The sequence below is a fragment of the Glandiceps talaboti genome, chromosome 12, assembly GCF_964340395.1.
Source record: "Glandiceps talaboti chromosome 12, keGlaTala1.1, whole genome shotgun sequence".
NCBI classification, from domain to species: domain Eukaryota; kingdom Metazoa; phylum Hemichordata; class Enteropneusta; family Spengelidae; genus Glandiceps; species Glandiceps talaboti.
The window spans coordinates 11,920,591-11,940,097 of record NC_135560.1 but is presented as its reverse complement, the minus strand read 5'-3'; the positions used below and the strand labels follow the sequence as shown (position 1 = coordinate 11,940,097).

Here is a 19,507-nt window from a genome sequence, read left to right as displayed (position 1 = left end):
GAATCATGGGAAATATGATAATAAATATCAATCGATCAGTGTATTGTAAACTATATTGTTACATAGTTTGTAACCACAACTAATCAATTCATGGTTAGCCTGACCTTTATAGGAGGTTTATTCTATCGATAACTCCAGATTAGGATCTACGATAACTACAGACTATCCCATAGTCCTTTACCTCTGAGCATGCTCAGTTTGGATTGCAAGTTCCCTATTGTACACTAACAGTCATAGGTTGGCCATAGCAAAGACAATCAAGACTATATGTTGGAAACATGTCCAAATACAACCCTGTCTTAGAGGTCAAGGTTTTTTTCTGGACCAATCTTTTTCTGTAGCCCTGCCATGACATTTACTTTTAACCACCTAAATGTTGATCCTAATTCAAGCTTGGTCTTTGTAAGTGCAATTTGGCATGCATGATATCTGGGAGAACATAAAGTGTGAAACAAATAAATCTCTACATAATCGTGTTTGTTCACAACAGTAAGTTCTACATGTACACTTTATTTCCTATACCTTGTAAGACGTCATATTCTCATGTCATGGGTAATTGTGACTCTGTGCATTTTTTTTAAAAGTTCATATTTAAAATGTAACGCTTAATTAGTTCACTAATATCGAAATATCTGATTAAAAGTACACTTAGGAATTCGTAAAATATATTTATATTTGTATAATCACAATAATGAGAAATTGTCGATTTTGTGGAAAACTAAGAGATTCTAATTGCGAATAAAATATCAGTTTTATCTAAATTCTAATGCCAGGGTTACTGAATATCTGGTCATTGAAATTCACCATGTTTACTAAGTTGTTGTTTACATTTACAATAACACAATAGCACAAGACATGTTTACGTGATTTACTAGGGTAGGTGGAACATTTTGTTGTCGAATCATGAAAAACAACACAAAGGTCAAGGTACCTGAAGCATAGGTAAAGACATTTTGTCTCCTGTAATGAAGTCATGCGGAACTTCTGCTTAATTCTTGTAAACAGCTGAAAGGTTAGGGTAAGTTCTCTTTATTATAGGCCACTAAAAAGTACCATTTCATAAAACTGACACAATGTGGCAACTTGAGAATCAATGATTTCCATTTCTAATATGATGCCTAACTAACTAACTTTGGGGGCCTTTATAGGACGGTATTGTTAAAAGTTAAACTAGCTGTATCGAGAGTTTTTTTTCTTTCGATCAGACAACCAACAATACATGTACATTTCACTGAAAATTGTTAAAATACCAAGCATAGCCACTGAAAATGTAATTTGGGGTCGATTGTATCCGGAAGTAGTACAGCAACAGGTTGAAATCGTTGGTGGGCTGATTTTGGGTGCGGACCCAAATATCAATTTAGTGGGATTCATCGTAACGTTATTATGTGTACAGTTGCACCATAGACCCTACATCCTACACGTGTAGGGTCTAAGGTTGCACAAATACATTTACTCACAGGTGGTTTAATACGATATTATGAGTAAGTCTAAAAATGCAGTTTCAGAAAACGTTCCCGTTGCACCTAGTATAGCTTTAACTGAACACATTTATTTTCCCGTAAATAACATTATTTTATTTATCTGGGACGTGAAAAAATGTACACCAACACATCAACATCCCGGTTATATGTACAAATACTTCGCTAACATATATAGAAAACATAAAAACATGCACAAAAATATTCAAAACACTGAAAAACAAGTATTACATAATACAGTGCACCATAGAATAAATACTTATAGATATAACACTTTCTAAAATCCCATCTGTTAAAACAAAACTAAACATTTTCGACCTTTCGTGCAAAGTTGTCTGTACATGTGTGGATCTAAACGACTGCCGAGAGCGCCAACAAGCGACAGCTTTTAGTCATGATCGCGAGAGCTCCTCCAGGGAGAAAAATGCGGCGACTTCAATCGTATCATTGCAACGTGTTCTAAATTCTCTCCTCTCCATCTACAATGCGGTTGTAGACCATGCTATTCAGAGGCATGTATGTTTTCCTTCGTGTATCCATGTAGTACACGGGATCGTTTACAGACGTTGGATCAAAACCCTCCTTCACCATCTCCATCTTAGTGTATTTATACGTCCCAGTTATTGGCAGTGAGTCTCTTGTTCGGATGAACCTTGGACACGCATAAAGAGGCAAATATTCGGTAAGATGTGTGTAAAATTCACGGAAATCAAAATTGTTTTCGTCCGCAAGTATAGCCGCTGCCATTCCTGCTCTTCCCTCGTGACCTGGAACAGAAAAATATACACCAGAACTGTGTAAGTTGTCACATAACTGAAGCCCCCCCCCCCTCCTCATTTTGAAGTAGACTCACTTTACATGCACCAAAATACAATTTGTAACATCTTCAAGCTTCAAATGGTTAACTTCTATAATATTAAAGCAACAAGACGTGCAGGCATGCAGTAATTTGTGAATGGTATGTAATGTGAGAAGTTTAACGAATCTAGTAGTTTTAACTTTTTTGGCACATTTTCATTGATTTTTCCAGATAAAAACACCAAACAAAATTAAACCTTTACTGGCCGGACTCGGAAATAGTTCAATCCTTCTGATTACTTAGAATGCATGTACCTCTCCACTCATTATTGATGGTACTATGCACTCTGGCTTGATGTTCTTATGTAAACAACTGTGAATCAGGTACAGACCTGATTAATTGTTTGTCAACAAAGTGACAGACAATTTGTGGGACCTTGAGTACAGTAATTATATATACATGCTTCACCGACTACAGCCACAACCACAATTTAGTCGAAAAGAGAACTCGAACGTTATGAAAAATATAGATGTTTATTACTTCACGTTACAGCTACTGTAGCCTTGACCATTCATTGCACTGAATTGATATGGTAATAGGTCATAGGTCATAGGTCATAGGAGACCGGATACAAGTTAACACATGTCTTAAATACTGACCTGGGACAGACACACCGTACACATTGACTTCGTTCACACCGGAGAATGCCATTATTACCTGGGCAACTTCGTTTGTGGATACGTTTTCGCCTTTCCATCTAAAACATTTAAGATAATAAGAAAATAAACAACAACAACAACAACAACAACAACAACAACAGCATCAGCATCAGCAACAACGCAGACAGACAGCCAAACAAACAAACAAACAAACAAACAAACAAACAAACAAACAAACAAAACGTCACCCGGAATACTTATCAGATGGTAACAGACCATTAGAGTACAATATGAACATACGAAACCAACCAAACATATCCACAGTGTAGTTTACTGTTGCCTACCTAAACGTGTCTCCAAGACGATCAAGGAAGTAAACGTAATATTCCTTATCCATGGCTAGTATGTCACCCGTATTGAAATACAGGTCTCCGTCTGTAAACGCATTTCTGACAACTTTTCTCTCCGTCATTTCTTTATTTCCTTCGTATCCTTGAAATGGAGCTCGTTCAGTGATGGCAACCAGAAGTAAGCCGGCTTTTCCTAGGAGAACAATAATGGATTATTCGAGTTATTCTCATTGGTATTGTCGATTACTAAGAATTATGGAGATAATTTTCTCACTGAAAGTGTGGGAAAACAAGTGCCACCACACGAGAAAAATAATCCCACATATTAATAGTCTAAGGTGGAATATCTCATACCCGTTAATGCACTTGTGTCTCATACTCACCTGCAGACAAGTATAGAATAAAATGTCCCTAAATTGTGTGAGATATTCAAATTCAGCCTTGGGGCGGGGGGGGGGGGTTCTCTTTAATCCCCTGTGTACTATTCTGGAGTGAAGTTGTTTGAGCCAAAAATCCGTTTTCTGGATTTTCAATTCCAGTGTTACAGTAGCCAATGTGATGGTTATTTTGAGTAGAACCTCAAGCAACCAACTGATTGTCTTAAGTAGAACAGAGGAACGCTGGGACTGGCCGAAATTAAGCGACATAAAGCACGCCTGTTGCCCCCTGTCCTCGAAATGGTTATTCTGAGTAGAACCTCAAACAACCAACTGATTGTCTCAGGTATAGTAGAACGGAGGAACGCTCAGACTGACTGAAATTAAGCGATAAGTTATTAAATACGGGCACATTTATTTTGCATAACACCATGCGGACGAAAATTCGACAGAGACATATTTCTTGACTGTGGGACACTATACCGGCAAAAACCATATTCCGGGATGAGATAGACTAGGTCCTGTAAAATTGTTTTCTTTATATTCCATGATCATTACAGATTAATAATCATTGTCAGGGAAATAGTTATGTGTGATTCCCCAATGACTTCGTCCCAGTTTCAACTTGTTCAATTTCCCCCTCGTCCCTATCTCAACTCGTTCCGCTTATTAACCCATCCTAATTTTTCATTCTCGACTAGTCATACCATGATAACTTTCTTCATAACATTAACGCCAGGGTACGGTCTGAGCCCTCGGGCGGTTCGAGATAAAGTTACGTCTACGACTCTGTGATATACCCACATTACCGACACTGAGTTTGCTGATTGCTAAAATGCATATTTTGCGACGTCAAGTCGAGGATGAATCGAAACACCAACTGTTTAAGAAATTCAAAGGAAAAAAATAGTGGGCCCGATACTGTTTTTATGACAAGTTGAAAGTTGGGTATAAGTTGAAGAGAGTCGAGTTACTATGGCACGAGTTGAAATGGGGGACGAAGTGATAGGGTACCGATCTGTGCTATCCTACCGTGTTCAACGGGAATACATCGACCGTCTGGTCCTCTAGTTGGTTCTGCCTTGTCATACTCGTACTCCACCAACTCACATTTCATCAGTCTCTAAGAAATCGAACAATAGTAATGAACCATTAAAGACTGGAACAACCTAGAAGAATACCGATTAGTGCTTGACTGAGCACCCTCTCTCCCCATCGACCATAGCTATTGGTTTTAATATTCTACGTATTATACAGATACAGATACAGATACAGATACAGACATATTACGATAGAACGAAACACAACAACACAAGGCCTACATCGAACATCAAATTTATCTCGGAACATAATTCGATATATGTGGGATCAATTGTTACTGTAAACCCAGATAAGTCGAAGCGTATACCTTCAAGAAAGGTGAAATACATCCACAGGCACCGATTTTATTATCGGGGTTATAGAAAAAAATATTGCCCTCAGTCGCACCGTAGAATTCACCCAGGAATGGTATTGCAAAGCGATGGGCAAACTTGGTCCAAATATCTGGTCGAAGTCCATTGCCAATGGCCATCCATACGTTGTTCTCCTTGTCCTTGTCACTCTATAGGGAGAAGTAAACCATATTATATAAATAATGCAGTCAATGTTCAGATTTGACCAATACAAGCCAATACCGGTAATACCCAATAATAATGTACCTGTTTTAAGGCACTATGATAATCAGCTGATCGAGTGATCCCATCTAATTTTAGCAGTGTGAAATTGCAAAGATAGTAATTTGCCAAGGGGTGAATTCGTTATGCCCTAATTAAAACAACTGAGAAACTAAGATTTTCATTACCAGAAGAACTCTATTTCACAAATTTATGGCCCAGTGGTGTGAGCCTTGACTTTTGTCTTGATTTTAATTCAGGATGAGATTGAGTTTTCTTAAACAAAGAAACAGCATAGTTTGGGAACTCTGTTTTGCTTTCGAGGTGAATACTATTCCAATTTCGATGTACACCGTGACATATATACGCGTCGGTAACTTCAAACGTATTAACTTAACTAAATATCCAATTACTTCACGATTTCCGTTTTAAAAATACGAAGTAGTGAAAATCATAGCTTATAATTAATTACCTCGGGTTGAGCCAGTAGATAGCGGCAGATTTCACCAACGTAAAACACAACTGTAACATTATGCTTGCGAACGTCTTGCCAGAACCGACTTGCTGAAAATTTGGGTGCAATCACCATTGTTGTGCCTTGACAAGAATGAAAAATAACACCAAGAATTGGTCACACACCTGCACATTGACAACTAAATACCTAAGAAGACATTAAACACTAAAAACGCAACTAAATAGCCGTACCCTGGCGATCGAGTTGCCATCAAAATTTTGCAGTATATAATCGTGGCTTTGTTTTATCGACATACATTGGTTAGGTATATCATTTCAATGAAGAGGTGAAAACCCCGACAAACAAAAAACCTCGTCGCAAAACACAGACCTCTTTACGGCACTGTAAAAACGTAACCCCCCCCCCCCTGCACATTTCGTTGCGTCAGCAGAATTATGTGTTCAGGTTTACGGGAATTATAAAAGAAAAGAAAAACAGATAACAACACCTGGTAATGACCATAAACAGACAAATAGGCTTAAAAAATTTTTTGAATATGGGATCATATCTCTTCGACATGGAAACTCACCTAGGCGCATTCCATTTGCTAGACTGAGCATAATACCAGACGAGTGGTAGAAGGGTAAACAGATGTAAAATATGTCGTCCCTTTTCAATTTGAACACACTGAAGATATTTGATCCACCAAGATGTCTCGTGTGAGTTATTTTTCCCGCCTTCGGCAAACCTAAGTATGAGGGTGTGAGAATCATTTTAAGTGTGATGCATGGGATCTGAAGCGTTCTCTGAGCAACGAGTTCAAAGAACAAATATAGAATGAGTAGGGTTATCACACTTGATTGTTGATTTGTCTAAATTTTTTCAACATTGTGAGATCTCTCATTCAGCTCTCCGCGTTTGATAGCAAGTCTGGTTAGAATTGTAATAATGGGAATTGGAAACAATACTATGATGTCTTCGGTAAAATCAAAACAAAATTTCTTTTTACAGAAACCCAATGTCGCGCCTTTTAAAGGTCCAAGTTTTTGTATCAGTGTTATCTTATCAGTGTACCCATAAGACTGTCTAGGGTCATTCTTTTTGTCTATACCTTAAGGCCTAAAAAAAAGTTGTGTGGTTCCGATTACGCTCAATTTTAGAATAGGTGGGGTAGGTAGATTTTTTTTTTTTTTTTTCATGTGTGAGTGTCTAGTTCAGGTAGTTATGTTTTCTGTTATTTCCCATCGTCGCAAACCACGGCCTCTTTTACGGTACCGTCGAAACGTGCTGTAAGCGTAGTAAGGCGGAAAAAATAGCTCTGGTTTGCGAGACTGGTTGTTTTCCTTATGGTCTCTATACGTGTTATTGGTTTCTTCCCATCAGATATACAGCCATTACAGATTGGAAGAACATTTTTATATTGTCTTTTGAAGTTGATGTCAGTTTCCGCATCCACTATTTCTCGTGAGACGTCACAATTTTCGTGTTTTTTTCTCAAATACATAAAAAAAAGTTTAGGATCGGCTGTGAAAAATTACATGGGGTTGGGTAACCGGAACCAAACAATTATTTTTAGGCCAATTGTAATCCTAATCTGTGAACTGGGAATTAATAACTACCTACCAGTTGTTCCTGATGTGTAAATGTAGACTGACACGTGATTCGGACGGACCCCTCGCCTTCTCTCTTTAGGTATCGGCTCATCCGAGCAAGTTTGAACATCGGATGTGATGTCTCTGAATTTCCCTGTCCCCGCCTTGTGATCTCCGTGAACCCAGACTTTGATGTCATTTTCTTTAAGATGATCGGATATTTCTTCAATCGCAGTAACTAAGCCATCTCCTGTGTGTAACAAGAACAGACGAGAGGATGGCACAACGTTTTATTACAGCTCAGACCACTATTACAGAACGCTACAGTAATCTGAGATTACATTATTGTCTTATGAAAGAAGGGGTGTAAATGTCACCCCAGATAATCTATAACTATCTGCACTACGTCTGTCTGTCTGTCTGTCTGTCTGTCTGTCTGTCTGTCTGTCCGTCCGTCCCTCCGTCCATCCATCCATCCATCCATCCATCCATCCATCCATCTATCTATCTATCCATCTATCCATCCATCTATCTATCTATCTATCTATCTATCTATCTATCTATCTATCTATCTATCTATCTATCTATCTATCTATCTATCTATCTATCTATATGTCTATCTATCTGTATACCTATATGTCTGTCTGTCTGTCTGTCTGTCTGTCCCTGGATTTGAACACACCCAGTCCCATATCAATTGTGAATACTATAAATAGACCTCGACAACCAACAATAACAGAGGTATAATAAAATGTTTATAATTTATACATTATGACTGATGTCATCCCGAAATATATCATTTGTTGTAAACAATTTAGGGCCTATGCCAGAAACCACCTGACCTTGCTTGTTTAAAACCCAAATATATAAAGCATGAATATTTGCTTCCAGGTGTAGTATTGTTGGCAATGTTCCAATAGTCTAGTTTACCTCCATTTTGAAACACGACAAATGTTGTCTTTGTACGCGCATCGAAATTTGACATCGTCGATTGTGGTTGAGATTTACTAGTACTACGGGCATTGATAAGGTGGGGAGAACGGTGCGAGTAAATATTATACATGTTGTCGATGAATCATTCCAAACAACAAAATTCACCCCGTCACCCCTGCTCATTTCCATATCCGTTCACAACCTCAGTTAACCTCTCACCTTGTCCAACAATGATATGGCTTACATTGGTGGCAGCCAGACAGTGAACGAGCGATGTTTTTCTCAGATTGTAATTCAGTAACGCACATTTGACTCCAAGCTTAGCACATCCAAGCCACGCACATAAGTAGAAGGGCTCGTTGTACATAAAAATAGCCACAGTATCACCGCATTTCAGCTCTTCTCCGTACATAAAGTTAGCAAACTGGTCTGACCATGTGTTCATCTGCTTATAAGAGTGAACTTTGTTGTTATACACTATGCATGCTTTGTCTGGGTGCCGTTCCACTGATTCCAAAAAAATGTCGACCAAGTATTTGTCATTCTTTACACAGCTACGGACAAACTTTCTGATCTTGAGCAGAGTAAAGAGATACCGAACATCATAGAATAACCACGGGTAGTGTAGACGAATGAACACTCCTACTACAGCAAATATAGCTATCAACGTGTACCCAACTCGTTCGTCCATTTTCAATTGTACTGCATCATACGCTTGTAGGTGAAGGACCGTCGAGTTCTTTAGTTGAAAGTGCAAAGGTTATTTTCAGGGGGTATTCTGATACTTTGAAATGTCTTACTCAATTGTTAATCTGCAACCTTGGTTTGTTCATTTTGTAGTTTTATACATGGCTCGCATCAAAATACCTCCAAAACTATCAAAAATGACGCCCCCCCCCGCCAAAAAAAACCCAACCAAACAAACCCCAACAAACAACAACAACAGCAAAATAAGTAATTGACAACCGCATCACACACTAACTGTCCAAACAAGCAGATAGCATTCCTTTGTAATGATTGAGACAAACACACTTAGAGTGATTTATACAATACAATACAATACAATACAATACAATACAATACAATACAGTACAGTACAGTACAGTACAGTACAGTACAGTACAGTACAATACAATACAATACAATACAATACAATACAATACAATACAATACAATACAATACAATACAATACAATACAATACAATACAATAAATTTAACCAACAGCAGGTCACATAGTTCATAGAAGATCCTGACGCCGGTATCCTGATCTCTCCCCGTTTAGGTTATAGTGTATTGTTAAGTTCATCAGCGAATAAATACACTTTGTTGTTCTCGTGATTTTGTGTATTCTGCACATTGCTCACACGAACTATTTTAGAAGGCATGTCTTCATTAGCAATTACCCATTGCCTCATCCGCATTCAAATATTGTTCGTGATAGGATATACGTTCTCAAGAAAAGTTCCCGTCATAATCAATCCGCATCTCTCTAACCTCCCCGTAGACTTTCGCATACTAGTAAATTATCTCGTTGGTTGACAACGATGTTGTGGCTTTGATTTCATGAGTGAAAAAGTCAGATTGACTTTGAATTGTTGAAGAATGAATGGTTCCCTCACTTTAATACTAGGTTGGTAGTTCAGACAATTCCAACACATAGATATTACATCGTAAATTGGTTATAGCTGATGACATTACTGACCAAAATAAGTAATCTCTGGCAGACATTTTCTGCTTTCCTAGATAGCCTTGTATCTTTGACCTTTTTCGCAGTGATCAGGTATTCTTAATTTTCATGAGCATATAACCTAATTTTTAAAATAATTGATTATGCAAATAATTGTCATTAATATTCGAACTTCAAAAAAAACTAATTAGCTCCACAAAATAGGATATGTATACTGAGTTATATATTTGAAACCAGTGTTTTTTGAGGATCTTTGCGATACACTGGCAGAGAGACAACGTAAAGAAATGGATGGCGCCCTCAACGTGAGAGTCCGTATTGTACATGACATGACATGTCATGTCCTGATAGCTGCGTTAGACGCACATCTATTTCCACAAAGCAAATATAATGATTTGATGCCCAAACTAAGAGCCATTTCCGTACGTTTTCTTCACATATAATTCATGACTATATAATGTACTCCCATTCTTGAGAACCATGAATACAGGGAAATACATATCGGTCGTCGGGGGCGCCACCATTTTAATATCGGCGCTACTGTGAAGAACAGAATTTTCAAATTATTACAATTAAATTTGTACTTCCTTACCCATAAAAAGTAATACCAATCGATAATAAAAATGCCAGTGCTTTTGAAATAAAAAGGAACTATGTTTACGAAAACGCAACAAACAAACAAACAAACAAACAAACAAACAAACAAACAAACAAACAAACAAACAACATATAAAAACGAACAAACATACAGGGTAATTACAAATTGCTAGAACAAGCATGCTTAGAGTGTACATATTCTTACCGGGCACAATTGATATAAAGATCAACAGGAAGGCAGCAATTCCGACGATTTCTGAGAATCTCGCTCGTTAAGTGTTCAATTAAATTTGTTTGAATAACTAATTTAAATCTTTTAAATGGATCAATAACTGATTTTCACAAATTCCTGTGTTATATTGTGCTGTGTATGTGAAGTAGATCTAGCATTCTGCCGACATGTCTGTATACACAATGTATATAATGACTCAGAACCTCTTTCAGTGGTCTGAGATAATGAGTGTCAATGTGTTTCTGTCTTCACATTTGAAATGTTCGTTTATTTCGAAAACTGTCGTGTCTACCATTCTCCATGGGGGGGGGGGGGGGGTTGATTGTAGGGTATACCCCGCGATAGGCCTGTCTGCATATGTTGAACTCTCCTCACCGTACTATTTTGTAACGGACTGTACAACAGCATCAAGCGCAAAAATATGCAATGTGTTTATCATGACATATTTAACTTGTGCCATATGGTGCTACACTAAGACTAAGGGAGCCTTCAGTAATTCCGGGGGGGGGGGTGAAGGCCGTTCTGTTGCATAAATTGTAAAAAAAAAAAAAAACCGAAAAAAAAAATTAAATATTTTAAAAGTTAACCTCTCAATTTTCTTTCTCTAGAACACAACACAACCCACCCAGATCCCCACCCCCCACCCCACCCACCGTTGGTTAAAACGCTGTCAGAGGTGAAAAGGGACACGAATCTCAGAATCGATTGGAAGAAGGACTTGGTTCCATGCCGCAACAATGCACATTGATAATTTTAAAGGCATTGGCCGTTTCCCATAATTACCACTAACAGTGAATTCGCGTGAAGGCACTGCATTGATTAATTCTCGTGCTTTGGTGTAATTGACAGAGCTTATGCCCAGAACTGCCAACATCGTGAGGACCTAAGACCAAGCTATTTCCTATAGTCGACACACAGGATTGAGGTCAACATCCCCACTCCCGCACATAATCTCTAATATTTTACCATACTGCTCCTCTTCATTCCTGTGAGACCTACTAGTCTCCTCACACTATCACTAATAAATAATTCACTATATGGTTATCAGTAATGATTTGACCAATATGACATTGTTATAATATTACAGAACAACGATTGCAGTGGTGGGATGTGTCAGCAGTTGGGCGTCAAAATAACAAAATAATGCAAATTTAGATAGCAGAATGGGTCAAGTAAAATGTGACCCTCTTTCTAAAATGTGGCTGTTCCCGGCAAACCGGTTTGTAAAATGTGATTCCACTAAGTACACCCCCCTGTAACTACTGAAGGCGCCCTAAAGACCTGGCAGTAACGGCTGGCCTTACCATTAATCTGGCAACATGTACATGTGCATAAATCTACACGCTATGTAAAGCTTAAAGTGACGTCATATTTAATAAAACACTTCTCTGGTTGACAGAGAACAAACCCACCAGTTTGCAGATTTGGATATTCCGAGTTTGAGTCTGTGAATTAATCCAAGTATTCCAAGGTAACCAGTAATTCATCTCTTTATTCCAAGGTAACCAGTAATTCATCTCTTTCTGGTATCATACAAAATCGTACATAATCGAATTTAGGGTCAGTTTGATGATGGACAACGGGGACTCTTTGATTTACTAAAATCTGGGTAATAGTGCTATGGGGAAAGAAATCACTTGGTGATAAAAACTCACATGCACAAGGGCGTAAAAATCCATGTACACTCCCCACCAGTACATTCATTCTATTCGTGAATTAAACCTCAGACGTTTTAACATAACCATTTTAAAATTTCACTTGACCTGTACGTGCAACATGTAGACCATTAGCAATTATCATTTATGTGATTATTTATAGTTGATATAAATTCAACATTAATGTTACGACAATGAAATTTCGTTCTGTATATGATGGCAAGAGTTTTACGAGGACGAACCCTACAAAATTGTAATACTAATCAGACGCGTGAGATAAATCGTGATTGTGCTAAGGATGTTGTGTTTGTGATGTCAGCCACAACTGTTGACGTTACCCACGGACACTGTTGCATTCAAGCATTTAATCAAACATATGCAAATAATCCAACATGGCTGACACATCCATGACACCTTACCTTGTGTGTTCTTCCATAAACCCTCCACCGTCTATGGTACTACAATGTGATATAGTGTGTCCTATTATACCATACTTTTTATAGGTATAGTTATTTGTGAACTCTGACTTTCGCCTGCTTGAGCTGAGAGGAAAACGTAGCTAAGTCACAAGCGGTGAATCGAGGAAACCGCCACTACGGACTGCATGGCCAGGAAATGGCTGATGGCTGGGGAATGGTTTTCTGCTACTCTCCTCCCCACTGGATGATTGAAAATAGGAATACAATGTAAATCATTGTACATAATTTGATAATGTTCGTATTGATGTTTTTGAGTTAATTTCTAAGTTCTTTTTCTAGCAAAGAGTTCACGTGGTATTGGATTTACATAATGGTTATCGCTAAGCTGGTCTTCCTGTGTTTGTGTACAGCTGTAACAGCGTCTGGTGAGTCTGTGTGACGTCATAGTTAGAAATGCTATGTATAGTTTGTGATACTCTACAAAAGTTAGCTTGGTTGAATGACAATTCTCATTTTAGGGAATAAAGGCACAGCACAAAATGATTTTAGTAAATTTTTTATTTAAGGAGATAAGCAGTAAGAACCTTCAACATTTGGTTGTCGGTGGCCAAGTGGTTAAACCACTTGCCTCTTACCACTGCTGTAGGGGCTCAAACCCATTCAGGGTTTGAATAAATTTACCATGCTGTAAGTAAGAAAAGTGTCGTTCAGTTTGACTATACCGAATAACGCGGGTTATCCCCAGGTTTACTGGTTTCCTCCTGCACTAGAATCCACTTCCTGTTATTGGGCAATACCTGTTGGATGGTAAATAAATAAATAAATAAATAAATAAATAAATAAATAAATAAATAAATAAATAAATAAAAATTTGATATGTACAAGTGACATGTGTGTATTCCTTTCTCATTGTATTGTTGATTTTGATATATTATACACATACAGAATATTATTCAAATTACGATATATTTACCTTGAAATACAACCCATGATTGCAACAATGGTAGATTTTGCTGTGTTATTATCATGGGAAATTGAATGAAGTAGCTTTTGATATAGATAGTTAAGTATAGGTTTTAGTTTAATCCCGTTTTAACTCATATATACAATATATACAATTTACAAATAACTACTAATTACCACGCGAATAATAATATTGTCAAACACATGTACCATCACTTCTTTAGTAAGTTTGTTTTCCATTTTCATGATAAAAATAGTTTCAATGTAGAATGAGGTTACATCTAATTTAAATAAATCATTTCAAATGCATTTACATAGAAGAAATAGAGTTATAGTATCACAATTTGTCCCTATGTAGTGACAATTACGCTGAACGTATGTTATTAAATTTATATGCATTACTCAGAATTGTGTCATTTTTTTCTGATGAATATCCAACATTTGAAGCAACTTTCTTGATAATGCATGCGAACAAAACGTTTTATATACCCTCATTATCGTTATTTTTCAATACTTCGCTTGTTTACTCTATTGACTTTTTGCAATCTTTTATTCTACAGAGTATTTTGAATTTAATATGAATAAAACTGAAACCAAGACATTCAAGTGTATTATGTGTAGCGATACGTTTAGTGGCACTGGTCCCTGTGCAGCCAAACCTACAGAACCTTCCCCGGACGTAGGAGAAGTGAACTGTGATAAATTCTGCTACGTGAGTATCATGGGAGAGTTCAGCTGACTGAAAAATTAGCATAGTGTCAGATACAAGTGTATTCACAAAATAGTTTGTAGACGCTACCTAGTGCCATGCACGAACCCCCAAATCATATCAAGCGACCAGACAGTCACTTACAATAAAATAAAATACTATGAATGAATCATTCCTAAAAAAAATGTTGACAAGAATTTCTTCCAGTCCACTGACCTCTGTGCCAAGATGAGTCATTCAACTTAACTTCAGGTTAATTATGGACAAATTTAAAAATGTTGCAAATCCAAATAAACGCTAGATTAACGGTGATAGTTCTTCATAAACTGTTGATGTAATTCGAACCATGCAGGCGCCACCAATACTTGTAGCAGTGTATTGTAAAATCGTTTACGTGGGACATTACTCTTCTTTACATGGTTTCTTTGGAGCTGCTCTCGTTAAACAGCATCATACAAAATGGCTTAACACATGTAAAGTGTACATGATTTCAAATTAAGTTACTGAGGTGCCATTTTATAACGCAAAATCATGCTTTAATTCAAAATCATATGCAAGCTAAAAGTGGTAATCAATAAAGTGTACGAAAGGCAGAAAAAGGCCTGATTGGAGTTTTCCCTTCAACTATTTCTGTCTGTATATTCTCACAGGTGAAAGTGGTCAAGGTATTTGGAAAAATAAGCAGAATAGACCGTGGATGTACAGATGATTGCAAACCATCTTATGGTTGTGGATCATGGGCGATATGCAAGACGTGTTGTCAAGGAGGGCATCTCTGTAACGATGACACCGGCTTTTAGACATTCAGAGATACACTGTCACACGATAAATATAAGCACATGTACGAACACTTTACGATAGATGGATTTTTCTTTTGAGAGGCTAACATCTTATGTATATTCCATTAATTTCATTCATGAACTGAAATACTGATACGATGTCAATGAAGGCAAAGAATGTCGCTTAATCAATAAGCAATAACTCGATCGATTAAGCAATTAATTAAGGCAATGCATTCATGAAATGAAAACATCTTCAGATTTTAGTTTGCAAATACAAGTAGTCACACAGACGTAATGTCACATTAGGTTTATGGTATTAGCCTCTTTATCACAAACGACAGAGCTGTTGCACCATTTATAAAAGGCGAATTAGTAGTGAACTTACACAATATGTGCTGATCAAGAAGCTCAATAATTTAAGGTTAACAAAGTTAACTTCACAATTTGGGATGGGATTACTTCACTTCTTTGAATGTGTTCAACCATATAAATTGTGTATGGTTATGCACAACGAGCCAATTGCATTCTCAACGAAAAAAAACTCTACGTAAATGTCATCATATATACGAGTGTTCGAATGACTTTCAAGGCACAAAAATCACACATATCACCAGCTGCCATTTCGAGAAAAAAGACAGACCAAAATGGCTATCTTGGTAATGTCTATGTTAATAATACAGTACATTTGCATATATTATTGCTTAGCTAAAGGTATTTCATTTAATTGAATACAGGTAACATACTAACACATTTTGATTTCTGGTCGCTAAATTACTGAAAGGGTAGTTTTTAACATAATAGTACATTTTATTCAGAGAGCAAACGTACCAATACTGTACTGACCTCTATCTTCAATGTAAATGATTTTAATTGATACTCCTATTGTATAGTTTAGGTGATTAACCAAACGTGGTTTATATATTTAACATGATATAGACCTTGTGATATTGATAACTAAAAATGATATCAACTTTGTGACAACGATGCATGTGTATTACAATTTCTAAAGAATCTGTGATATATAAAACATATCTTCATCCCCTAGTGCAGTGTATGTCAATCAACATTTTTTATTTCTTTGCAATTCGTGGTTGCACACACACACACACACATACAAACAGACACACACACACACACAGACACACACACACGTGCGCGCGCATGTATGCATGCATGCATACATACATACATACATACATACATACATACATACACACATACATACATACATACATACATACAAACAAACATACATACATATCTACGTACGTACGTACGTACATACGTACGTACATACATACATACATACATACATACATACATACATACATACATACATACATACAGACAGACAGACAGACAGACAGACACCATGCACCATAAACGTATAAATGTTTGATAATCTTTATTTATAATGCAGTGGCAGTATTTTCCGCAAAGCGTATATGTATGCTTATTACTATAATGTAGAGTTTGACCTATAACGATACAACTTCCTTTAAATTGACACAAACTGGCTTTTAAGTCAAGTGACAAACCACATTCCACCTGCGGTATATACGCTTAATGCTAATGTCAATGTATATATTCTATAACATTACGATTGTCTTCTGGCGTTGTTAGAACAGTTGATTGCATAGTCCCGAACATGTTTTGATACGTATGATAAATTACATCAGCAGTTATTTTTTGTTTTAAAATTTAAAAAAAATGATAACAAAGTTGCTCTAATTAAAATATAACAATCTGTGGAAATATAATAATAATAAATGTTTACAATGAGGTTTTTCAACTTCATTCATTCTATGAAATGGCAAGAGATCATTACATCTACTGCCAGTCATCAACGGATTACTGAAACATGTAGACAGATGTATCGTCGAGAACAAATAATAATCACAGCTATAGAGTTTACCTTCGTAAATTTGAATATAATACAAAGGAATAGTGACGTAGTCCATCAATCAGAAATTAAACAGTTTCCAACATCAATTTGAAGGTCATGTTAACAATACCTGCATTTAAACATTTGATACAGTACCACACCCGTAATTGTTGTAACGTAGATGAACAGTAAAATGACACCGTTTATACGTGAAATCTTCCACTTTGATAAACCTAGACATAGCGCAGGCAGTACTCCAGATGCTACCAATACTACAGCTATGTATACCATGTTTACTTGACCTATCCAGACAATATGCCACCCTTCAATGGGTTTAACAATGGAAGAGATGAGCCATGGAAGTCCAAAGCATATCAGCACGTTAAACACATTACTGCCAGTAGCATTAGAAATCGCTAAGTCGATGTACCCTAAAATGAAGGCAGATACATGTTAGCATTCATTTTTGCTTCGATAAAAGGGAAGGTTATATTTATATATGGGATGGGATGTGTGTGTGTGTTTGTTTGTTTGTTTGTTTCTGTCTGTCTGTCTGTCTGTCTGTCTGTCTGTCTGTCTGTCTGTCTGTCTGTCTGTCTGTCTGTCTGTCTGTCTGTCTGTCCATCTGTCTCTGTCTGTCTGTCTGTCTGTCTGTCTGTCTGTCTGTCTGTCTGTCTGTCTGTCAATCAGTCAGTCAGTCAGTCTGTCTCTCTATCTTTGTTTTTCTGTCTGTCTGTCTGTCTGTCTGTCTACTGTCTGTCTGTCTGTCTGTCTGTCTGTCTTTTTGTCTGTCTTTTTGTCTGTCTATCTGTCTGTCTGTCTGTCTGTCTGTCTGTCTGTCTGTCTGTCTGTCTGTCTGTCTATGTCATCGTTTACTCAAACATTTAGTAAACACAGTTTTGGGGGTAATGGCTAGAACTGACCATGGTTTGGTAAACATACTATTTAATATGAATGAGCTATTTTAAGAATATATGCTTCAAATTAAATGTAATTTCGGTACATACATTGATGATAACAAAGTGTATGTGTCCTATAAAGTTGATGATGTAACTGCTAGTTGTAATGAATATAATTTGAATAATTAATTACTTTTAGTAATTAGTAATTGTCAACATACAAAATCCACTCCTGGCCATCGGACATGCGTGAACGACCACTAAATTTTAAATTGATAACATTCGCAAAACATGTAAATCCAAGATGTTTATAACTCAAAGTCTTGCCTGATTCCATGAATCCGAAAGATGACTTATAACTACCTTTCTTTGCTGCCAAGATAGAGACGACAAGAGTTGATACATTACCACCTATTGCTGCCAACACCAATCCACTTATGATATCAGGAATCATGAAGACATCGTCTTAATTAAGAAATACGATACAGCAATGCAGACATAAATAAATGGGATTACATGATATGGAGTTAGATATACCTGATATGGAGTTAGATATACCTGATACGAAGTTAGATATACCTGATATGGAGTTAGATATACCTGATATGGCGTTAGATATACCTGATATGGAGTTAGATATACCTGATAAGAAGTTAGATATACATGATATGGAGTTAGATATACCTGATATGGAGTTAGATATACATAATATGGAGTTAGATATACCTGATATGGAGTTAGAAATACTTGATATGGAGTTAGATATACCTGATATGGAGTTAGATATACCTGATATATGGAGTTAGATATACCTGTTGCACTAGCCTATTAGACTCTAGGCTTGTAGCGTTGATTTGTACCCACAACTCTGTAATGGGTCAGTTGACTCCTTAGAAATCAAAGCCCTGCCTGTTTCCACTGTAGTGGGTTTTTCAAAATATAAATATAGAGTGTCTCGGAATCTAACAGAAGTTTGGACACAGTACGATAATATGATAAAATCACAAATCACGTGAGATATACGTACCAATGACGTCCAGTATCCAGATCATGGCGTAACTAGTAATACCATACCATATTATGGACATCAGAAACGTCAGAGGAAACCACGACCGCCATCTTGGATTTCTACAGTCAGGAACAGTGAAGTAGAATGTAAAATTTAGAGGCATTCCCAATATCCATACACATTTCCCTGATATTGACTCGGGGACATTGAAGGGAGAGTATACTTTCGTGTCAAAATCTGTGATCTGATTATCTGAGAAAAAAGTAAACAAACAACAATGTGAAAGGGTAGGACTAATATAACTAGGCATCAGGTATCATCAATGAAAACGCTAATGGTTTTCGAGTTATGTTAGTGATAAAATTAGA

General features: G+C 36.9%; 2 protein-coding genes across 3 annotated transcripts; one reads left to right on the top strand and one right to left on the bottom strand.

Moving 5' to 3' along the window:
- Positions 1-1,819: 1,819 nt before the first annotated feature.
- On the bottom strand, positions 1,820-8,991 carry LOC144443838 (long-chain fatty acid transport protein 2-like). The gene is made up of 9 exons (XM_078133402.1): positions 8,520-8,991; positions 7,399-7,617; positions 6,365-6,523; positions 5,794-5,918; positions 5,075-5,269; positions 4,699-4,789; positions 3,284-3,482; positions 2,940-3,037; positions 1,820-2,248 (listed from the first exon to the last, which is right to left on the bottom strand). Exons 1-9 carry the CDS (start codon positions 8,989-8,991, stop codon positions 1,941-1,943), a joined length of 1,866 nt encoding a protein of 621 aa, XP_077989528.1. The 3' UTR covers positions 1,820-1,940.
- A 3,216-nt stretch (positions 8,992-12,207) lies between these two features.
- On the top strand, positions 12,208-16,354 carry LOC144443761 (uncharacterized). 2 transcript variants are annotated; one of them, XM_078133305.1, is made up of 4 exons: positions 12,208-12,289; positions 13,232-13,317; positions 14,416-14,567; positions 15,215-16,354. In XM_078133305.1, exons 2-4 carry the CDS (start codon positions 13,263-13,265, stop codon positions 15,362-15,364), a joined length of 357 nt encoding a protein of 118 aa, XP_077989431.1. In that variant the 5' UTR covers positions 12,208-12,289; positions 13,232-13,262; the 3' UTR covers positions 15,365-16,354. The 2 variants fall into 2 exon arrangements, with proteins under 2 accessions (XP_077989431.1, XP_077989430.1); XM_078133304.1 differs by having other exon boundaries at positions 12,215-12,319.
- Positions 16,355-19,507: the final 3,153 nt, after the last annotated feature.